At 47.0% G+C, this 23,225-nt stretch overlaps 1 protein-coding gene across 6 annotated transcripts in view; it reads right to left on the reverse strand.

Moving 5' to 3' along the window:
- Positions 1 to 23,225, reverse strand: part of efr3a (EFR3 homolog A (S. cerevisiae)) — a 235,163-nt gene that overhangs the window by 40,888 nt on the left and 171,050 nt on the right. For all 6 annotated transcript variants that reach the window (XM_072467858.1, XM_072467857.1, XM_072467854.1 and 3 more), the window contains 4 exons: positions 19,230 to 19,305; positions 14,176 to 14,337; positions 12,722 to 12,853; positions 892 to 956 (listed from right to left, as the gene is read on the reverse strand). In XM_072467858.1, coding sequence (XP_072323959.1) covers positions 892 to 956; positions 12,722 to 12,853; positions 14,176 to 14,337; positions 19,230 to 19,305 — 435 coding nt within the window. The remainder of the gene's footprint in view (positions 1 to 891; positions 957 to 12,721; positions 12,854 to 14,175; positions 14,338 to 19,229; positions 19,306 to 23,225) is intronic.

The following is a 23,225-nucleotide window of genomic DNA, read 5'->3' on the forward strand; positions in this document are numbered from 1 at the left end:
ATCCATACGTCATTTAATCTAAACCTGCATCAATGAGGACTGAATCCTAATCTCGTCTTGTGAATCTAGGACCAGAGGGCATAATCTCAGAGTAAGGTGTCGCCCATTTAAAACAGAGATGAGGAGGAATTTCTTCTCTCAGAGTAGTGAAACGGGCAGCACAAGTGATTAGTACTGTGGCTTCACAGCGCCAGGGTCCCTGGTTCGATTCCATGCTGGGTCACTGCCTGTGCGGAGTCTGCACGTTCTCCCCGTGTCTGCGTGGGTTTCCTCCGGGTGTTCCGGTTTCCTCCCACAGTCCAAAGACGTGCAGGTTAGGTGGATTGGCCATGATAAATTGCCCTTAGTTACCAAAAAGGTTAGGAGGGGTTATTGGATTTCAGGGATAGGGTGGAAGTGAGGGCTTAAGTGGGTCGGTGCAGACTCGATGGGCCGAATGGCCTTCTTCTGCACTATATGTTCGATGTTATGTTATGAAGCTGTGGAATTCTTTAGCGCAGCAGGCTATAGAGGCTGGCTCATTAAGTATTTCAAGGCTGAGGTAGACAGATTTTTAAGGAACCAAGGCAGGAAGTGGAGTTGAGGATTATCTCAGATCAGCCATATGGGCTGAGTGGTCTACTTCTGCTCCTACATCTTATTGTCTAAACTCTGGTTTGAAGTACACAAATAAATGTATACAATTTCCCCACGATATGAAAAACTATTTGCAAGTGGGATTTTTCATTCTATTTTTCATGACACTGTCCAGCTATTTTCTGAACACTGCACCAAAATTTATTTTATATTTAAATTGGTGATTAAAATCAAGCTTTCAATAGATCTAGTCAGTTTGCTCTACAAAACATAACTTCCTTCCATCAAAATAAACACAGGAATTCAACGTCTTACCCATACTTCTCTCTGATATATTCAGGCAAAAGATATGGTGTCTCTTTGCTTCTTACTTCAATCACCTTAAAAAAACAAAGGCATTGTGTATTTTTCAGCAGGACAATTCTGCACATTAGCCAAAAATGTCAAACTAAACTTCGAATTCTATCAGACGAAATCTACTCAAATTGGAATGAGATGATGCTCATGTTAGTGACAGACGCCTCCTTGCCCAATGCCCTTCTGGCTATAGCACAGGCATTGAATTTTAAAATGATTATGTATTGCCAATCCAGTATGTACTTGACAGTGTACAGTTTTTAAAATTAAGCCATTACTTGAGGTAAACACAAGGGGTTAGTTTGATTGTACTAAAACCGACACTTGTAAAAATATATAAAAAATGTACAAATATGCACCCACTGATGCATGCAAACACACAAATTCAAGCATGTAGAAAAAAATACAAATTTACAGAATTTCAAGGTTAAACTTGGCCATGTTCAAATAGAGTTAAGTGCTGTCAATTTAGAGCTGACCACTTCAACATCACTGAACTGTGAAGGGAGGTGATTGGAAAGCACTTAATTCTGTCAATTAAAGCTTGATGTTTATAAACCTTGGGTTAGAGCACTTCATAGTTACTCAACAATCAAGGAAAATGAATGGAACAATGCTGACAGGTGGGGAATGTGGGAGCTGTCAATCACAGCCTAGTAAAATCAATATCAAAAAGAAATTAATAAATGGCTTGCAGATCAAAGATCTGAGAGGGTTTAAACACAGCTGATTGGTTTTCTCTTACCAGAAATTGTGGTTTTCTCTTACCAGAAATTGACAGATGTTGGTTAATGTGTCTGAGCCAGCAGATGTATCGCCCAGGTGAATGTTAAAGCAGTAATGTTTTGCACAGCCTCTGTATGGACTCTAGCTCTCTTGCTTCCAGACAGGGGTCTCTCTTCTGGGGGAAGCTTTCCGTTTCCGACAGGGGTCTCTTGAGGGGGGGGGGGGGGGGGAGGGAAGAGAGGAGAGAGAGAGCTTCCTGACAGGGGTCTCTCTTCTTAGGGGCTTCTTGACAGGGAAGTGGGGGGGGGGGGGGTCTAGTGGGGGTTGACAGGTCTTACGTTGTTGGGGAGGATGGCCCTTAAAAGGTTACCCCCCCTTGGTCCACCGTGAGGCCCACCGCGTCAGGGCCACGCTTGGCAGGATTAGTAGTGATTCTCCCCCATGTGATTCCCAGACAGAGGATCTGAGAATCACGTGGGCCTGGAGAATATGGCACCTGGACCACTAACTGGATGCAAATGCGTCAAGATTCATTTGCATCCTCCCACTGGCACGGCATGCAAAACTCCATCCCAATGCCAGCATGGGACCGGAGCATCGGGTGCTGATCCAGTTTTCTTCACAACGCTGGATTCTCCGCCTCTTCGGTAACTCAGCTACCAGGGCACAAGGTGGAGAATTTCACCCACTTTTGCAGAAATCCAATGGCTTTCAGTAGAGTCTCTGTCTGCTGTAGGAATGTTGACACTTTTAACTCAGCACAACGGTTCAAAGCTGGGATGGAATATTGTATGGAGAGGGCAAAAGGCAGCTGCACTCTTCAGCAGCTAAGATATTTTTGCCAAATCCTAGACATAAGCAGTCAGACAAAAGGTTGCATCACATGATTCTCCCTCCACATCAGTTGTATATTCTAAAAGGAAGTTTATAAAAGCAGAGGTGATTCATTTTTAATGTTCCAGCAATAGTTCATCTTCCATTTGGATGAGACAAGACGGAAGGTTTGCACACCTCCAGGGAGGTCATTGTCAGTTGTGACCTCCACAGACCCAACATCTCCATGAAATTCTCTGTGGCTACACTGGTACAAATTGGCAGACATTTCTAGTCAGTGTCTTTGTTTTTCAGTGCAATGTCCCTTTTCTAAAAACTTTTAATACGTGAAAGTAGCCGATGAGAAATCAAATTAATTCCATATAGACATTAATATAACATGGAACAAAATGTGACTTGTAGGAACATTTTAATATAAGGGTATGGAAAACACATGAAATGAAAATCGCTTATTGTCACAAGTAGGCTTCAAATGAAGTTACTGTGAAAAGCCCCTAGTCGCACACCCATTCACACTTCCAAATAACAATCGTATTGGATTCAAAACATTAACCCTGTTTCTCAGTTTCCCTCTCCACAGATGCTGCCAGACTGGCTGAGTTTTTCCAGCACTTCTGCTTTTATTTCAGATCTCCAGCATCTGCAGTATTTTGCTTACAATCATACTTCAACCTGTTTATCACTGCTATGCTCTAATGCAGTTCAGATACTCCGCTAATTCTAAACTGTGTTACAGTCTGAATAAAGCATCAGCTATCACATTGTTTATCTCTGCAATATGGGTAATCTTTAGATGATAAGGCTGCAATAGCAAACTTGCATCAAAATAGTTTTGCATTTTTCCACATAAGGTCAAGGGGTTGGTGGTTTGTATAGACCAAGACCTCCTTGTATTCATGTTGGATGTACCTCTAAGCATTTCAGGGCAAGTAATAGCACCAGGGTTTCTTTTCTCCAGTGTGGGGTCTCTCTTTTGGTGTCTGTTTAACTTTTAGGGGAAATATCTATCTGGCCTCTCTATGTTGGACCCATCTTCTTGGAGCAGAATGGCAATTAGGGGTGTCTGCTTCATTTCAAATTGGGGCTTCCTCTGTTTTACAGAATTTCACCACATTCCTGTGGAGATGCGATCAGCAAAAATGCTGGTTTATGTATGCTTTGGGCTTTCCGGATATCCCCATGCCCAGTCATGGGGATTTCACCTGCTATCCTCAATATCCCCCTTCGGTATCGCGATGATACCGCTATCTGTTGGACCAATGTCCATTCTTCATCTGAAGGCGGCTCTACATCCTGATCAGTGCCTCATTTTTTATATTTTTTTATAAATGGTAGCACTCCAGAATTCCCTCTGCTTTAGCTTTAGTTTGGGCAATTTGAGCTAACTTTTTAAAACCTGGTCAGTTTGTTGACCCTTGACCAAGGAAGACAGGCTTACTGCTTTCTTCGGGTCATCCAGATCTCCAAAACTGGGATAGTCCGATGACAGGGTCATCCTCTGTGGTGCCAATTCAGTCTCCTCTGATGAGGTTGAGTCATTCCACAATCAGGAAAAATGCCAGGGACCTTCTCCTGTAACTGCACCCTCTCCCAAACCTCACTTGCTTCCCAGAGACTATAGGGAAGCTAGCACCTTCACCCACATCACATATAAACTATGGATAATCCCAATGGTCACCGGTCCAGAAAATAGGTTGCATTCTAGTCCACGCAATATGAAAATGAAATGAAAATCGCTTATTGTCACAAGTAGGCTTCAATGAAGTTACTGTGAAAAGCCCCTAGTCGCCACATTCCGGCACCTGTTCGGGGAGGCTGGTATGGGAATTGAACCGTGCTGCTGGCCTGCCTCGGTCTGCTTTAAAAGCCAGCGATTTAACCCAGTGTGCTAAACCAGCCCCAGTTAAGTATGGTATGGCCATATACCACCCCCACTGACACAGTTCACCAAATTTCTGCCATTCAATGCACTCGCTGGTGGAATGGTAATGTCCTTTCCCAGAAGAAATGTTTGGAAGGCCTTTGTATCCCCCAAGTATGACCATGGGCTTACCTGGGTATGGGGTCACTTTTCCTTGGATAAAACCCCCCAGATAAATCTCAGATTTTAGTAACGTCTCCCACACTCAGTGATGTTTTTAACTGGGATTTATTGCCATGGCTAATGCCAGTCTTGTCTGCGGTGTTCCTCATCAGGGCCCCTTTTCCTGTACTGGTCTGGTATGGTGTGCCCTGTAACCTCCAGCAATCAGCGTCACGGTGAACGACCTTATCCCAGTGGAAGCACAAGAGGTTTGTGGACATCATTTTTGTTCTCTGCACCTTCCATCTTGGCCTGCTGGTCGTGATGGGAAGGGGGTCCTGTGCTGTCAGTTTTCCCTTTTCACCCCTGGCAGTTCACCCTCTTTTCATCCTCCTATCTTCCATCCTTCTTGGGGGTTTTTAAAAAAAAATATATTTATTAAAGTTTTTTAACAAAATTTCTCTCCCTTGCAATCAATAACCCCCCCCCCCGTAACAAAAAAAAAAACGAGAAATCGCGCAGAGCAAGATATATACATGGCAAAATGATATATTTACACAGCTTTGTACACTGGCCCTCACCCGTATGTGCCAGTTTCCCCAACCCTTCATGTTATCTCTCACTCATCCACCCTCCCAGGCAGTCCTCCCTTTCCCCCCTCCCCGCCACCCCCGCCCCCAAGGTTGCTGCTGCTTCTGACTGACCTTCCTCTAACGCTCCGCGAGATAGTCTAGGAACGGTTGCCACCGCCTGTAAAACCCCTGCGCAGATCCTCTCAAGGCGAACTTAATCCTCTCCAACTTTATGAACCCAGCCATATCATTTATCCAGGCCTCCAGGCTGGGGGGCTTTGCCTCCGTCCACATTAGCAAGATCCTTCGCCGGGCTACTAGGGACGCAAAGGCCAGAATGCCGGCCTCTTTCGCCTCCTGCACTCCCGGTTCGTCCACTACTCCAAATATTGCTAGCCCCCAGCTTGGCTTGACCCAGACTTTCACCACCTGAGATATTGCTCCCGCCACTCCTCTGCAGAACCCCTCTAGTGCCGGGCATGACCAAAACATATGGACATGGTTCGCCGGGCTCCCTGAGCACCTTCCACATCTGTCCTCCACCCCAAAGAACCTACTCAACCTCGCCCCCGTCAAGTGCGCTCTGTGGACCACCTTAAATTGTATCAGGCTGAGCCTGGCACACGAGGAGGAGGAATTAACCCTACCTAGGGCATCAGCCCACAGACCTTCCTCGATCTCCTCCCCCAGCTCCTCCTCCCATTTACCCTTCAACTCTTCTACCAGCGCTTCCCCCTCTTCTTTCAACTCCTGGTGTATTTCCGACACCTTGCCCTCCCCGACCCATACACCCGAGATCACCCTATCTTGAACTTCTTGTGCCGGGAGCAATGGGAATTCCCTCACCTGTCGCCTCACAAAAGCCCTCACCTGCATATATCTAAAAGCATTTCCCGGGGGTAACTAACTTCTCCTCCAGTGCCCCTAGGCTCACAAACGTCCCGTCGATGAACAGGTCCCCCATTCTTGCAATCCCCGCCCGATGTCAGCTCTGGAACCCCCCGTCCATCTTCCCCGGAACAAACCGGTGGTTACCCCTGATCGGGGACCGCACCGATGCTCCCATTGCACCCCGGTGCCGTCTCCACTGGCCCCAGATCCTTAGCGTTGCCGCCACCACCGGGCTCGTGGTATACTTTATCGGCGAGAGCGGCAGCGGTGCTGTCACCAACGCCCCCAGGCTCGTTCCTTTACAGGACGCCATCTCCATCCTCTTCCATGCCGCCCCCTCTCCCTCCATAACCCACTTGCGGATCATCGCCACATTTGCTGCCCAGTAGTAGCTCCCCAGGTTTGGCAGCGCCAACCCTCCTCGGTCCCTACTGCGTTCCAGGAACTCTCTCCTTACTCTCGGGGTCTTATTCGCCCACACAAACCCCATAATACTCCTGCCTACTCTCTTAAAAAAGGCCTTAGTGATCACGATGGGAAGGCACTGAAACACAAACAGAAACCTCGGAAGGACCACCATTTTGACCGACTGCACTCTACCCGCCAGCGAGAGCGGTAACATGTCCCATCTTTTGAAATCCTCCTCCATTTGCTCCACCAACCTCGTCAGATTCAGTTTATGTAGGGTCCCCCAACTCCTGGCTATCTGGATCCCCAGATACCGAAAGCTCCCCTCCGCCCTCCTCAGCGGTAGGTCCCCTATCCCTCTTTCTTGGTCCGCCGCCTGTAATACAAAGAGCTCACTCTTCCCTACATGGAGTTTATAGCCCGAAAACTCCCCAAACTCCCTTAGAGTCTGCATGACCTCCACCATCCCCTCCATTGGGTCCGCCACGTACAGCAACAGGTCATCCGCATATAGTGACACCCGATGCTCTTCTCTCCCTCGGGCCACCCACCTCCATTTATTAGACTCCCTCAATGACATGGCCAATGGTTCGATCGCCAATACGAACAACAGGGGGGACAGGGGGCACCCCTGCCTCGTCCCTCGGTACAGTCGAAAGTACTCCGACCTCCGCCGGTTCGTCACTACACTCGCCATCGGGGCTCTGTAAAGGAGCTTAACCCAATTGATAAACCCTACCCCGAACCCAAACCTATGCAGCACCTCCCAGAGGTACTCCCACTCTACTCGGTCAAAGGCCTTCTGCGCGTCCATAGCTGCCACTATCTCCGCCTCTCCCTCCTCCGATGGCATCATTATCACGTTTAAGAGCCGCCGCACATTGGTGTTTAGTTGCCTGCCCTTTACAAATCCCGTCTGGTCCTCGTGGATTACCCCCGGGACACAGTCCTCGATCCTCGTGGCCAGCATTTTTGCCAGCAACTTTGCATCCACATTGAGGAGCGAGATCGGCCTGTACGATCCACGTTGCAGTGGGTCCTTGTCCCGCTTTAGGATCAAAGAAATTGTCGCTTCCGACATTGTCGGGGGCAGGGTCCCCTCCTCTCTTGCCTCATTAAAGGTCCTCACCAGTAGCAGGGCCAACAGGTCTGCGTACTTCCTGTAGAACTCCACCGGGAATCCATCCGGTCCCGGGGCCTTCCCCGCCTGCATGCTCCCCAAACCCTTGCTCAGCTCCTCCAACCCAATTGGTGCCCCCAAACCAGCCACCTCTTGCTCCTCCACCCTCGGGAATCTCAGCTGATCTAGGAATCGTCTCATCCTCTCTTCCCCCGCTGGGGGCTGGGATCTGTACAGCTCTTCATAAAAGGCCTTGAATACCTTGTTTATTTTCGTTGCACTCCGAACCGTGGCTCCCCTTCCATCTTTGACTCCCCCTATTTCCCTCGCTACCATCCTCTTACGGAGCTGGTGTGCCAGCATCCGACTAGCCTTTTCCCCATACTCGTAGGTCGCCCCCTGCGCTTTCCTCCACTGTGCCTCCGCCTTCCCTGTGGTCAACAGGTCAAACTCCGTCTGGAGTCGTCGTCTTTCCCCAAGTAATCTTTCCTCCGGGGCCTCTGCGTATCTCCTGTCCACTCTCAAAATCTCCCCCACTAACCTCTCCCTTTCCATACCCTCTGTCTTCTCCCTATGAGCCCTAATGGAAATTAGCTCTCCCCTGATCACCGCCTTCAACGCCTCCCATACCACCCCCACCCGCACCTCCCCGTTGTCGTTGGCCTCCAAGTACCTTTCGATACACCCCCTCACCTTCCCACACACCACCTCGTCCGCCAGCAGTCCCTCATCTAGCCGCCACAACGGGCGTTGGCCCCTCTCCTCTCCCAGCTCCAGTTCCACTGGTCCGAAACGGCTATAGCCGAATACTCCGTCCCCTCCACCCTCGGGATGAGCGCCCTACCCAGAACAAAGAAATCTATCCGGGAGTAGGCTTTGTGTACATGGAAGAAAGAAAATTCCCTGGCCTGCGGCCTTGCAAACCGCCATGGGTCCACTCCCCCCATCTGATCCATAACCCCCTAAGTACCTTGGCCGCCGCCGGCCTCTTTCCAGTCCTTGATTTGGAGCGGTCCAGTGCTGGATCCAACACTGTATTGAAGTCCCCTCCCATTATCAGGCCTCCTATCTCCAGGTCCGGAATGCGCCCCAACATGCGCTTCATGAATCCTGCATCATCCCAGTTCGGGGCGTATACGTTTACCAACACCACCCACGGCCCTTGCAGCCTACCGCTCACCATTACATAATCGCCCTTCATTGTCCGCTACAATAGTCTTGGCCTCAAATGACACCCGCTTTCCCACCAATATTGCCACCCCTCTATTCTTCGCGTCCAGTCCCGAGTGGAATACCTGTCCTACCCATCCATTTCTTAACCTGACCTGGTCCGCCACCTTCAGATGTGTCTCTTGGAGCATGGCCACGTCCGCCTTCAGTCCCTTTAAGTGCGCGAACACTCGAGCCCTCTTCACCGGCCCATTCAGGCCCCTCACATTCCACGTTATCAGCCGGATTGGAGGGGCTCTCACTCCCCCCTCGCCCCGCCGACTAGCCATCTCCTTTTCTGGGCCAGTCCTGTGTCCACGCCTCCCTCACCCTCCAGTCCCCCAGAGGGTGGACCCCCGTCCCGACCACCTCTTCTGTGTCCCATTCCCTTTCGGCCAGTGCAGCAGCAACCCTTTTTCCCCCCCCTTCCCTCCCCCCCCGCTAGACCCCGGTCTAGCTTTTTTGCTCCCATGTCACTCCCGTAAGTCAGCTGACGCCTGCTGAGCCCGGCTTCCCCCGCCGTCCCATTGACCTCCCCGCGTGGGAGTCTCCCAATCCATATGCATTCCTTCATTCCCCTTCCCGCGCGCGGGAAAAAAACCTCGCGCTTTCCAAAGCCCGCTCCGCCCCCCTCTGGCGCAGCTCCTGTCGCGGCCTTGTCTCTCTCCCCCAGCCCATGTAACATTTCCTGCGCGTGATTGACCCCCTATATACAACAACCATCGCACATCAAACCCCAAAACATCCCCCCCACCCTCACAAACCCTCAGTTAGAGTCCAACTTTTCGGCTTGTACAAAGGTCCACGCCTCTTCAGGCGTTTCGAAGTAATAGTGTTGGCCCTTGTATGTGACCCACAGTCGCGCTGGCTGCAGCATTCCGAATTTCACTTCTTTCCGGTACAACGCCACTTTGGCCCGGTTGAAACCCGCTCTCCGCTTTGCAACCTCCGTGCTCCAGTCCGGGTATATTCGGATCTCTGCATCGTCCCACTTACTGCTCCGCTCCTTCTTGGCCCATCTCAGAACCCACTCTCTGTCCGTGAACCGGTGGAACCTCACCACCATCGCCCTTGGCGGCTCATTTGCCTGGGGCTTCTTCGCCAGCACCCGATGTGCCCCGTCCAACTCCAGCGGCCTCAAAGGGGCCTTCGTGCCCATCATCGCCTCGAGCATCGTGCTCGCGTATGCCCCGGCATCAGCCCCCTCCACTCTCTGAGGGAGATACAGGATCCGCAGATTCTTTCTCCTCGACCTGTTCTCCAGGTCTTCGAGTCTTCCCGCCCACCTCTTGTGTAGTGCCTCGTTCTGCTCCACTCTCACCGCCAGGCCCACGAGCTCGTCCTCGTTCTGACTGACCCTTTTCTGTACCTCCTGGATCCTAGCTTTGTGGGCCTTCTGCGTGGTCCCGAGTCCTTCAATTGCCGAAAGCATAGGCGCCAACATCTCTTTGCGCATCTCCTCGCGCTGCTCCTCGAAGCAGCGCTTGATGAACTCCTACAGCTCCCCTTTGTCCCTGGCTGCCGCCATTTTGTTTTCTTTCCCTCGCTTCTCCCGTTGCTCCAGTGCCGCTCCTTTGGCCGTTACACTTCTGGTCCGTTTCATAGAAGTTGGCAGTGTTTGCTTCACCAGTCTGCCCCAAAAAGTCTATGGAGACTCCTGAAAAAGGTCTGAGAGTCGGCTCCAGACGGGAGCTGCCGAATGCGCGACCTACTCCTCCATGGCCGCCACCAGAAGCCTCGGCCCTGCTTCTTCAATGGCCCTGGTAGATCTTTTCACAGTTGTTCCCTCTGCTGCTAGAATTCACCTTTGATAGAGTCAAGCCAGATTGCAGCTTTAAGCTTGCCCTTCCCCCGCCTGCATGCTGGAAGAGGCTCTCGTCTACCGCTGCAGCTCAAGCCAAATCTTTCACTGTTTCTGCCGGGTCTGGTAGCCAAAAGACACAACACTCCTGGGGGACACTGTCAGGGGAATGCTGCAGCCTTCTTCCCACACCGGGAAATGTCAAACAAATGCCGTGGGGGCCCTGTAAAAGAGCCCAAAAGTCAGTTTCAAGCGGGAGCTGCCGAATATGCGACCTCGCTCTGCATAGCCGCACCCGGAAGTCCTTCTTGGGTTTTTGAGGGTGACCCGGGAAGGTTCTCTTTTGGGGCAATTGCGTGTGGACAACAAACTCAATCATCAGCCAGAGTTGTCACTCGCCTGGCTCTGGAAACGCCTTGTTCTTCCACATGGGTGTTTATGGAAATAGGGAGGGTTTTTGAGCTCCAGGAGAATTCTCTCTGAAGCTTTCATAATGGTATCTATTTTAAGTGCCTGTATCCAGCAGTCAAAACTCGATGAAAGTTTGTTTAGGCTGTTGTGGAGGTTTCAGAATTTCTGCTGGTAAGCTTCAGGTTCCAGCTCATTAGCACTGAGGCTAGCTTGCTTAATCATCCTATAGTTTTCTGAAATTTCATCAGAACTCCTTCACTTACAGCATTGTGGGTGTACCTACACTTCAGGGACGGCAGCGGTTCAAGCAGGCAGCTCACCACCACCATCTGAAGGGCAGCTAGGGATGGGGACTAAATGCTGGGCTAACCAGCAAAGCCCACATCCCATAAATGAATTTTTAAAAATGGCATATACCTTGTGTGCTTTGCATTAGCAGCATTCTGTGGTGATGTGCATCAGTGTAAATGCATGTATGCTAGCTAGACACCAGAGGGAGCACCAGTGACATCACACACACACTCAACCAATAGACCAGTTAGATAGGACACGACCAATGGACATTCGTGATAAACACGGAGGTGACACGACCACAGGGGGGCATTACACCAACCCATATATAAAGGACACCAAACACATGATCTGCCTTTTTCCAGTGGAGACAGTCAGTGAGTAGAGACAGGGTTGATTCAACATTACACCCACCACGTGGATTGCAGCAACTGGTTAGTCAGTCTGGGTAGCTATAGTAGGGTTAGCAGTAGTGTCGAACCTGAGTAATAGAAGTGTAAATAGTTTAATAAACGTGTTGAAGTGATCTCCACGTCTGAACCTTCCTTTGTCAAGTGCACCACAAGGAAGCCGCTTATGGTACACCTACAACATAACAAATCACTTTCTGCTTTAATGTCTTAGATTGTGTATGATAAAACCAGGTTAAAGTCCAACAGGTGTGTTTCGAATCACCAGCTTTCGGAGCACAGCTCCTTCATCAGGTGAATGTGCTCCGAAAGCTAGCGATCTGAAACAAACCTATCGGATTTTAATCTGCTGTTGTAAGACTTCTTACTGTGCCCACCCCAGTCCAACGACGGCATTTCCACATCATGTGTATGATAAAGGTTAGCACAGAGGTCAAAAACTGAAAATTGCAGAATATAACTAAGATATTGCCCAGTTATCTGCATCAATAGTCAAAAGTTATTCATCTCTTGGATATTTTACAGCTCTCCATTAAAATATCCTGGGCTACAGTTTCTTCTCAAGTAAAACCCTGAATGGATTAACACTGGGGTGAAATTAGCTATTTCCTGGATCAAATTAACTGTAACGATTATATTCAGCTCTCAGATTTGCAAAAAGTTAAAGGAACCAAGATATGATAACTTCTGAAGTAATTCCTGCTGAAGCTACCATTGTAGGTACAAGTCTGGGAGATTGGTATACACCATGGATACCCGAGATTCACAGATTTCAGCTCATGGCTCTTGATTGCCACAAGGTAGATCAATTTCCACCGGAGCTCTGCAGGGATTAGGATGGCAGCCAGTGCTGTTCCTTGCCTGTCAGGCGCTTGCATTGGAGGGCAGGGTCAGCAATTTCTCCCTCAGTTATAGATTACATAGCAGGTCTTCTAACATCACAGCAGCAGACCTCCCTTGTGATACAAAATACCATCTTGCCAATAATAAAGAATCCTTTCTGCTGAAGACAAAGCAAACCTCTGGTATCTTAGTAAAATGTCTGTGCCTCATATAAGCCTAGATTGCAACAATTAAAATTAAGCTACTAACCTTATTAACATGTTGACAGAAAGCTGGCACAGCAATCATCTGACTCAAGAAGTTCAAGTATGCAGCTACCAGAGCTAGTATAGCACAACGATTGTACATGGGCAAGTTGTCTTCATTACTAACAGCTAAGTCCTAGAGCAAAACATGAAAAAGTCATTCGAAGTAAAGCAATTACTAAATCTTTTTGAAATGTGCTCTTGAAGTTGTGACCTTTTGCAAATCAGAAAGGATGCAGCAAGTTAATATTTTACTTCTGATGTATGGTAATGCATCGCTGAACTTCAATATGAAAAGCATTACTTACAAATGCCACAGGGAATAGTGAATTATAGAGGTTTTCTCATGAACAAAATTAACTCAGTGATGCATTGCATTTGATGGAATGGTTCCTGTCGTGTACACACATACATATAAAACAATGAGAAAGATGACACTGATTACCATAAGGAAGTCATGGAGTTATTTTCAAACAAAGTACTAAATCTGCAGTTATGGAGTTATTTTCAAACAAATTACTAAAGCTGCAGTTATCACCCACCAGAAGTTATTAGAAACACATTTTCCAAACACTTGTGTCTAATGAATATTGAAAAACAATGAAATCACCCATTCAAAAGTTCAATTAAACTATATTTGCATGTTTCCTCTAGGTTGCACAGGTTCAGCCAAAAATCTGTCAAACCAAGCAAAGAAATCAAAGAATTCCAAGTGACAATTATGTCCAGTGCAAATTGAGCTTGTGCGATTTTTATAAGTTTATTTTTATTTTTTTAAATCAGGCTGGAAGCCATGCCTGCCCACATCCCATATCAAATTAGTCACCATTGGGAGTTTCTGCTAATTGCATCCATTTGTGGGCCTTCAAAGAGGTTCTTATAATTAAACACCCGTTTTAGGCACAAATGCACTCATTTTACCTCTGAAAATTAGATCTTACGTACTTTAAAAGTAATTTTTAGTTATTTAAAAATCAGCTTCAGAGCTAGACACTAATTAAAAATGTGCATCTTTTGTGATCAACCAATTTTCATCTGCTTTAAATACAATTGCACCATGTTACCATTTACAATGCAAATTTGAAAAAACAAAACTTTCAAAATACTGCCACTGGTTTGGAAGATTTAATCTTCAGCAATGTACAAATTTATTTGAATGGAAACTTCACTTTGCAAAACTGGCACAACTTTTGAATGCAAGATCAACAATTGTGCCCATAGTGGAAAACTTTGGCCTAGATTCCTAATATAACAACACCTTGACCTATTATTTAACGTCCTGAATTGGAAGCTTATAAATCAGAAGTACAGTTACAAGATTATGTAACATTGCCTGGCTACATTGCAGAGTGCAATTATGACTAACAAGCTAGCCTGCATGAATGCCAACATATTAAAAGGCCATTAATTTCAAAGTAACTATTTCCAAACATGAAACTATACACTTGTTTATAGTACCTGTATGCCAAGAGCTAGTCGGATCAAGTCAATGATAACTTCATCATTGGCCAGTTCAATTGTGATGAGCAAAAGAGCAACAAATAGAGATTCAAAGTTTTTCTGTTCATTATCATCTTCCTTGCAACCCATATAAATGTGTCTGTACAACTGTTGTCCTTGCTGAAAACAAATGCCATAAGATTCAAGGTCAGCATGATCAGAATTTTTTTAATTTTAAGTTATGACACAGTAAAGACACTTAATGACTAGTGTACTCCTGGTAATTTAAATTCTTACACTGAAATGCAAATCTCTGTACACAAACTTCAATTGTCAAATCATTTACCCATTGATGCTTGTCACAACCCTTGGCCAGAGCCCGGGATGTGGTGGTGGTGGGAAGAGAGAGAGAGAGAGGGAGGGGTCTTGAACATGCTAAAATAAATTTTAAGATACAAGTTCAGAAAGATAAAACAATTTTCAATATCTATTTCAGTGATGGGCAACCTAGGTTGGTGAGTGGGTCGCAAGAATGGCTCTCCTTCATCTCAGTGCAAGATTGAAATCAGGCTTGTCCACTAACCATGGCCCCATTTAGAAGATTAAATAAGTTTATATACATGCTGAATATTTCATGAGTTATAGAAAATGCTTAATTACTTATATATTAATAGAGCTTTCATCAACTTCAAATGGTAAAAACAAAATAAATATATACACATTGAACTCAGAGAGCACTCGACTTTCTCAATCAGTGTTGTGTGTAATCAGCATGCACCTCACTTAATTTGCCTTGTTTTACGTACGTATCACTTCAGTCATAATGGTAGGAAGAAAAACCTACATGGACAATAATCAGTGGAATGTGGCAATCCTGCGCGTGGGCAACCTATTTCTTATCTGTCTTTGTTCCATACCGGAACTATCTTTTGGGACCCATCCCTGTCCCCTACCTCGCCCCTGCTCCCTGGGATGCTCCCTTAACCATGACCGACACTGACCCCCCCCCCCCGGTATCAGGTCATCTGATCTTCCTTTTCATGCCGTTCTCGCTTCCTTCTGCATTCAGACTGAAGAGCAAAAAAATGTCCAGACTGCGCATGTGTGGCCTGTTCCTATTCGGTGCGTGTGCAAAAGGCTGGAGGTTTGTTGGACATCAGAGTTCCTGACCTCCAAAGTAAACGTGGTAAGTTTGAGTGTTATGGCATGCTTTGTGGATGAAGAATAGTATGTATTAGAAACAAACTTGATATGTATGGTTTCGATTGATTTGATTCTTTGGCGATCCTTGGTTGGTGATGAGTGAGCATGTTGATGGGAGCGAAACAAAACGCGATTATCTGTGTTCATACTATTTGAGAATGTTCACAGATGAGGCTAATGAAAGCCAGTTTTCTTTTCTGTTTTAGAGTAAGCTCCTCACAATCATCTTGAAAGCAGGGCCAAGGTGGGAGAGGCAGACCAATCAGCAGTATACAATCTGATGACACTTAATTCATCATTCTTTTATGTACAACTAATAATGACAAGTGATTTTTCTATTGTACAAAGTAAGTGTTGAGGCAAGGTGTCTGTGGAAGCTCTCTTCACAAAGGTCTTGTGGGGGAAAAAAGCAATTTTAGTGACAATTTAAGTTTGATGAAAATTAAATGTAATTCTACAGCTCATGATTTTGGACAGTTGCTTTCTGATTATTTCTAAAATGAGATCTTATTTTTATTAGAATTTTTCTCATTATCCTGAGCAATCTAGCAATTAAGCCTTGGCCTATTACACAATTGAAGCCACAAGCAAATTACCGTCTTTGAGCCAAAGTTTGTTTAAATCATTACCAATGATAAAAGAGAGGCATGTAGAAGAAAAGAATGAAATTAAGTTTTTAATGCATATTTAAATAAAAAGCATTTTTTATGGAACGGTTATAAATGAGTGGAACATACACCTTTGGTAACCTCCCCGTGTAGATCAGTTAAAAAAAAAAAAATTGTATCCAGTCCTGTTACAACAGAGATTTTAATGTTTGTAGCTTGGCGATGTCAAATTTGTAACAGGAATAATGCCAAGTATAATCAATTATGAACATTTCCTACCATAACTAAATCATGCATATCGTTAATCATACTTATCTTCATGGTTTAATAATCTCTTAGCTGCTCAAGATTCAGCATTGTAATTATACCAACAATCAAAAGCCTAACAAATGTTCAGCTGATCAGAAGGCAATTTGCAACGAGGAATACCATCTTGGGACATTCGGCCAGAAATTCCCTACAACTACCCTCAGTTCAGCATCCAATTGTTTCAAAAAATATTCATAGTGCTTATGCTGCACTTCCTCAAAATCTACTGCAGTCAGTACAGGAGGATATATTATCCAGGGGGAGGGTCTTTTGGTTGCCAGGATTTCCTGCCCCACCCCAAAAAGACAACAGATCATAGCACCTCCACGACATTTAACACTCAGATGAGTGTCAATCGGCAAGAAACGGTACCTCTGCCCCTCACTTGGGCACAAGTACGATCTAGAGATTTGCCAGCCAAACAGATTGGCAGACAGCTTTGTAGTCCCAGAAATGCCAATGACAGGAGTGACTAGGTCTGAGATTACAAGCAGTGCCCAGAGTCCTGGAGCCCAGTACCAGCTAAGTGCAAGGGCTCACGCAGCAGGAAGGAGAAGTGAGGTCTGGGTGGGATGGGGCTGTGTGGGATTATCCCAATGTGGAGAGGGCACCTATGAGGGAGGTGCTGGGCCTCCCCCTAGCTTTGAATTCGTTCCACCAGCCTCAAAATTAAGAGTCACTTCCCAGCTAGTCTCAAGTGACCAATAATTGACCACTCATGGGCCTCAACTGGGGCAAGGGTTTTTTAACTCCCCACATAAAATTGTGAATGGGTCAAGGGCAGTGGGAAGGTCACCAGAGGAAATTTTACAGGACACTCACTTGCAAACACACCGGCAGGGATAGTAACATTTTGCCCCAAGGATATATTTGGCATTTTTTTATATATTAGGTGCCAGAGGTGCAGTTGGAGGTAAATATAGCTAAATAAAATTTGCATTGGTACCTGTGATTACAAAAGATTTGGAGAAACACTTGTCAATGCCCAAGTTAAATTTCATGAAGTTCAACCATGCTAGAACTGGCATTCTGCATACATTAGCTAGAATTCCATTGGATAGGAAAAAAGGAGTGTATACCATTGCCTATTCAGTACAAGGGGCGAAATTCTCGCGAAACGGCGCGATGTCCACTGACTGGCGCCCAAAACGGTGCCAATCAGACTGGCATCGCGCCGCCCCAAAGGTGCAGAATGCTCCGCATCTTTGGGGGCCGAGCCCCAACATTGAGGGGCTAGGCCGGCGCCGGAGGAATTTCCGCCCCGCCAGCTGGCGGGAACGGCCTTTGTTGCCCCGCCAGCTGGCGCGGAAATGACATCTCCGGGCAGCGCATGTGCGGGAGCGTCAGCGGTTGCTGACAGTTTCCCACGCATGCGCAGTGGAGGGAGTCTCTTCCGCCTCCGCCATGGTGAAGACCGTGGCGGAGGCGGAAGGGAAAGAGTGCCCCCACGGCACAGGCCCGCCCGCGGATCAGTGGGCCCCGATCGCGGGCCAGGCCACCGTGGGGGCACCCCCAGGGACCAGATCGCCCCGCGCCCCCCCCCCCCCAGGCCGCCTTGTCCCGCCATTCAAAAGGTGGTTTAATCCACGCCAGCGGGACAGGCAATTTATCGGCGGGACTTCAGCCCATCCGGGCCGGAGAATCGAGCGGGGGGGCCCGCCAACCGGCGCGGCCCGATTCCCGCGCCCGCCGAATATCCAGTGCCGGAGACTTCGGCAACCGGCGGGGGCGGGATTCACGGCAGCCCCCGGCGATTCTCCAACCCGGCGGGGGGTCAGAGAATGACGCCCAAGAATTTTCAGAATAATAATTTTTTTTTGAAAACAGGAAGTGGTCTAGTTTGTGAGCCATCAATGAACATCTCAGATGAGAGTCTGGTAATACCGTCTCAAATAGTGGATATTGAATTAAACTGTGAAATTTGCTGCTCTTCTCTAATGCGCTAGTCTCTGATTTTGGATTCCAGTGAAGTCAAGAACAAAGGATAGATTTTCCTTATAGCTTGCCATAGAGCCGAAGCCATATTTGCAACTGGCGTGTCCCATTCTATTGGTAAGTAATCACAAGTCAAGTAGTTAAATGTGTCGCTGACGAGAGGTTTTCCAATCACGAAGCAGAGGAGGGTAGTAATAATTAAGCACTTGGAAAAACTTTACCAGACCCCCCTCAACCGTAAATATAACAGACTGTTATCGCGTTCTGTCCAACTGCCTGCAGTCATTTGATTTTTATTTGGTATGGGAATTAAATTTCACTTTCTGCAGATTGGCCATCAGTCAAGAGATGCCATTTGGTGGCAAGATACATAATAGGACCAGCCAACTTGAACTTTGTGCAGAGCTCTGAAAAGAATCATTGTACTACTGAAACCAGAGACCAATAATGCAACTGAATGATTCAGAATCAAGTACAGGATCATAAAGCTCTTACTGAGATGTTATAGTAACCCCCACAAAATGAAACGACTGAGAGGTGAAATGTGGAACTTGCTATCACAGAATATTTAAGAGAAATAGCAAAGATAAACTTGAAGGGAAGCTAGACAAGTACATGAGGCAGAAAGTATTAGAGGGCTGTTGATAGGATGTAATGAAGTAATATGAGAGACGGCTGTGTGGAGCATAAATATCAACATAGATCCGCTGGCCAAATGATCTGTTTCCACACTGTAAAATCCTACATAAAGTAATCATTTTTACTAATTTCTATCCAATGGTCAGTAGCTTGTCATTAATCAAGTACTTTTCAGGATGTTACGAGAATTTTTAAATGAAGTTTGAAGAACAACCTGACAAATTCCAATTAGAATATAGTCTTATTTGAGGAACAATAAGAATTCACCAGTTTATTAGATTAAAAAGCTGGAACAAAGCGGAAGCTATTTCTTCAACATTTTTAATTAGCTACTCATTTAGAAGCTAAATGAGGCTGTATAATTATATCTTCAACTACCTTTTTCATGAAACTTATGTCCTGTTTTGAGCTCTTGTCTCTTTTTATCTTCAAAGCGGAAACATCGGGGATGATTCTAATACAAAAAAGAACGACAATACCAGTGAATAATTGTGCAGCACATCACCACAAACAATATTGTAGATCTCAATAGTGCTTTTGAAATAATTTTTAAATTGTTTTACTATTTCAATTATGGTTGTAGTAGGCTACGTTGGTGACAAAGCTGCTACATATTCTTTGTACGAAATTAAACACAACAGATTTAATTTGTTACTAAGCAAGTACTAAACAGCATTCCAACAATATAAATGGAACTGTAGGTCTTTAAAAGATTAATAATTACAATATAATATAGAATATTGAAAATGCAGCCACCAACCAAAATGCCTTCGCCAGTTATCAGAATTCAACACTAGACTGGCATACTGTACACTTATGACTCTAGCTCTAATAAACCTGTCCATACTGCTGGTACAGTTTGATACTCGTATATATGTTTTGCAATGGTGTACTGCACCACCACTGCTGAGCCAGACCATGGGCTGGATTATCGTTTTCTGAGACTAAGTGTTGACGGCAACGGAGAATCACAACAGAAAAATCAGCGCCACACCTGCACCGATTCCGCTACTTTTAATGGGCTAGCTCCCGCACCAGCATGCAGTGCCGGAAGAACTGCTCAGGGCGGCCAGGGTGAGTAGGCAGCACTGTGCCCCCCAGTACTAACCCACCCCCCCACACACCCATAACCCTCCCCCGGGGGACTGCCGATTCCCCATCCTGCCCCACATGCCACCATGGTTGGGTGCCCTGGCCACTGAGGCCACCAGCTACCCACCCGCTGGGCTGCATGCATTGTTGTATGTGTTCCCCCTCCCCACCGCCCCATGAGAAGGCCACACATAACCGCCGGGAGCGGGAGAAGACAGGCGGGGGACCACCAGACCTGCGGCACTTCACCACAGAGCAGAGAGTCCTGGACGTGACAGGCGGGCCAGAGGAACGGGAGGTCACCGAGGTGGAGTGCGGCCACGAGTGAGGAAGTGAGACCCCGCTGAGTTGCAGTTCTATTACACGTGTCAAAATCCCACCTTCATCCCACACCACCTTCACCCCCACCATCGCCCACACTCTCTCCTCTCCCCCTACCCTCATCCCCCCCACAAGCCCATGGTCAAATCATGAGTGTTACCTTGTGTCTTGCAGGTCCTGCCGGAGATGGGACGGATCCACCTGGCTGACCCCAGCCAGTGCCAGAGCCCCCCCCGGTGAGCCGAGCACTGACGAGGAGAGCAGCTTGGTCACCAGCCCTCCACCCGAGACTCAGCACACCCTAGAGCTGGGGTCGGTGGATGAGTAATTTTCCATCACGGCTATCACCAACACCCTCCACCATCCAGAGACACTCGCCTCGGTTGGGCACTATAGTGAAGAGGCTCCTGGGACACTCTCTGGTGCGCACCACACAGTTGACCCGGTACAGCAGGTTGAAGTAGGAGCGCCCGAGGGGGTGGACAGTCGGAGGGTAGGCCGAGGCTAGGAACTAGCTGCGCATGCATGCCCGCTCATCAGTGCGCATGCCTGGAGCCCACCGGGAAGTACTGCCTCCTTCTGACGTCAGAGCCATGATTCAGGAGAAGATTGGTTTTTAAAATTAAATCAGTCATCCTGCTTGAAGCAAGGCAGAGAGCAGGTCACGCGCCTTGAATATGGACGTCACGTGTTCTGGGCGCGATTGTGATTTCTCCATTTGTCAGCAGCAAACAAGCAAAAATGGATTGTTTTATAATAAGAAAGAGAGGGACAGAGGCACAAACAGGATGTCAGAACGAAACCTGCTGGAATGAGTGGCTCAGGAGAATCCACAGCAGGACAAAGCAGTGCTGGTGTGAGCTGTTCGGGAGAATCCACAACAGGACAAAGCAATGCTGGTGTGAGCTCCAGGGTCTCTGATAAACAACCCAAACAGAAATGTAACATTAAATGACAAAACAAGTGATCGTGAGGACCAAGCAGGCTCACATGTTGCATCAAAGGAAAGCAAAACTGGTGGGTCACCAAGTTTGGGCGACGTGGGTTGTGAAAGTCAACTGGCATGGGTCGCGAAGGTCGGCTGGCGGATAAAAATGAGCCCCCAGAAAAAAGTTTGAAATACTTTGAAATATCTAGGACAAGAGCAGCACCCTGACTTGGAAATATATTACTGCTCCTACTCTGTCACTGAGGCAACATCCTCAACTTCCCCCCTAACAGCACTGTCGGTGTACCTACACCTCAAGGACTGCAGCGGTTTAAGAAGGCAATTCACCCAACCCCTTCTGAAGGGCAACTAGGGATGGGCAATAAATGTTCGCCTAACCAGCAATGCCAACATCCTGTAAATGAATAGAGAAAAAACAATTTCCGTTCCCAGCCCAGCAGGTCCTCCTGTGGCGGATGAGATGAGCTAGCCTGGTCTTCGGCACATGATTCCACTGACGGAGGGGCTGGAAAATCCTGCCCATTGAGTCAGTGAGTAGAGGGAATGTTTGAAACCAGGAATGGGTATATAAACAGCATGGAAAAGGCGAGCGTTCAGTTGTAAAGTAGTTGGGGGGGGGGGGGGGTGGGGGGGGTGGAGGCTGGAACAAAACCAGAGTGGGAAATAAACAGCTAGCTGTCGCCAGCTTCTATTCAGAGGCCACATTCGGAAAGAAAAATGAGATGCAACATTGCAGGCGGGTCGGTAGGTGATTGTCTGGCGAGTATTTCATATTGACTGGGGAATAAACTGATCCTTTTAACAAAGATTTATACTACTAGTCTTGCCTATTAAGCATTAGTGGGGTTTATCAGCATGAGTAAAAGTTATTAGCATTGGCAAAGTTTATTAATAGCAGTAAGATTTATTGGTACTGAAGATTTATTGACAGTAGTAAGATTTATGAGAAGCAACAAGATTATCAATTAACAGAGAAATGGCAGGCCTGCCCCAACTTCAAGTGCACATTCTATGCTACGTGGGAACGGTGTGTCCTGGATAAGCATTTGTGCAGGAATTGTCATTATTTGCAGCAGCTTGAGCTCCAGGTTTTGAAGCTTGAAACAGCTGGCATCACTGTTGCGCATCCAAGAGATTGAGCGCTCCTTAGATTGCAGCTTAAGAGTGTACAGGGAAAGGGTGACAACCAGGCAGTCAAGTAGAAACAGGCAGGCGGTGCAGGAGTCCTCTAAATGTACCTCACTCCCCAATCACTATACAGTTCTGAATATTGATGTGAAATAATGGTGCATCTGGGAAATACAGTCAGAGCCAAGTCCATGGTTCAGCTGTACAGGGGTACAAGACTAGAAGAGCAATAGTGATGGGTGACTTGATAGTTAGGGGAAGAGACAGGCATCCATGCAGCTGCAGACATAAATCCAGGATTGCGTGTTGCCTTCCTGTTGCCAGGATCAAGGATATCACTGAGCAGAGACACTGAAGGGGGATGAATAGGTAAGTGTCATGGTCCACATTAGTACAAGCAATCTAGGCAGAGAGAGGGATGTGGTCCTGCAGTCAGAATTTAGCGAGTGAGGAAGTAAATTACCAAGCAGGATGTTAACTTATCATCATATGCAGGTGAGTATAGAAACACAAGGATACCACAGCTGAATGTGTGGTTGGAAAGATGGTGCAGGAGGGAGGTCTTTGGATTCTTGGGACAAAGGGACTGGCTCTGGGGGAGATGGCCAACAGGCCAGATAGTTGCACCTAGAGTGGGGACTGAGTTTCTAGATGGTATTATTGGGAAGGATTTAAACTAAGTTGGCAGGGGTGTGGGAACCAGGAGATAATATCAGAGAGGAATACAAAGATGCACAGAATATTGGGAGATTTAAGTAGCATTAGAGTCGGGAATAATAGGTTATCCAATGTGGTCAGAGTAAGGGAGTCAGGAATAACGTTGGAGAAAGTCTGATTCAAGGTTTCTGTGCATGTCTGTGAATATACATATTGTACATGGTAAA

This window comes from Scyliorhinus torazame, chromosome 11 (assembly GCF_047496885.1).
Source record: "Scyliorhinus torazame isolate Kashiwa2021f chromosome 11, sScyTor2.1, whole genome shotgun sequence".
In the NCBI taxonomy this organism is placed as follows: Eukaryota; Metazoa; Chordata; class Chondrichthyes; order Carcharhiniformes; family Scyliorhinidae; genus Scyliorhinus; species Scyliorhinus torazame.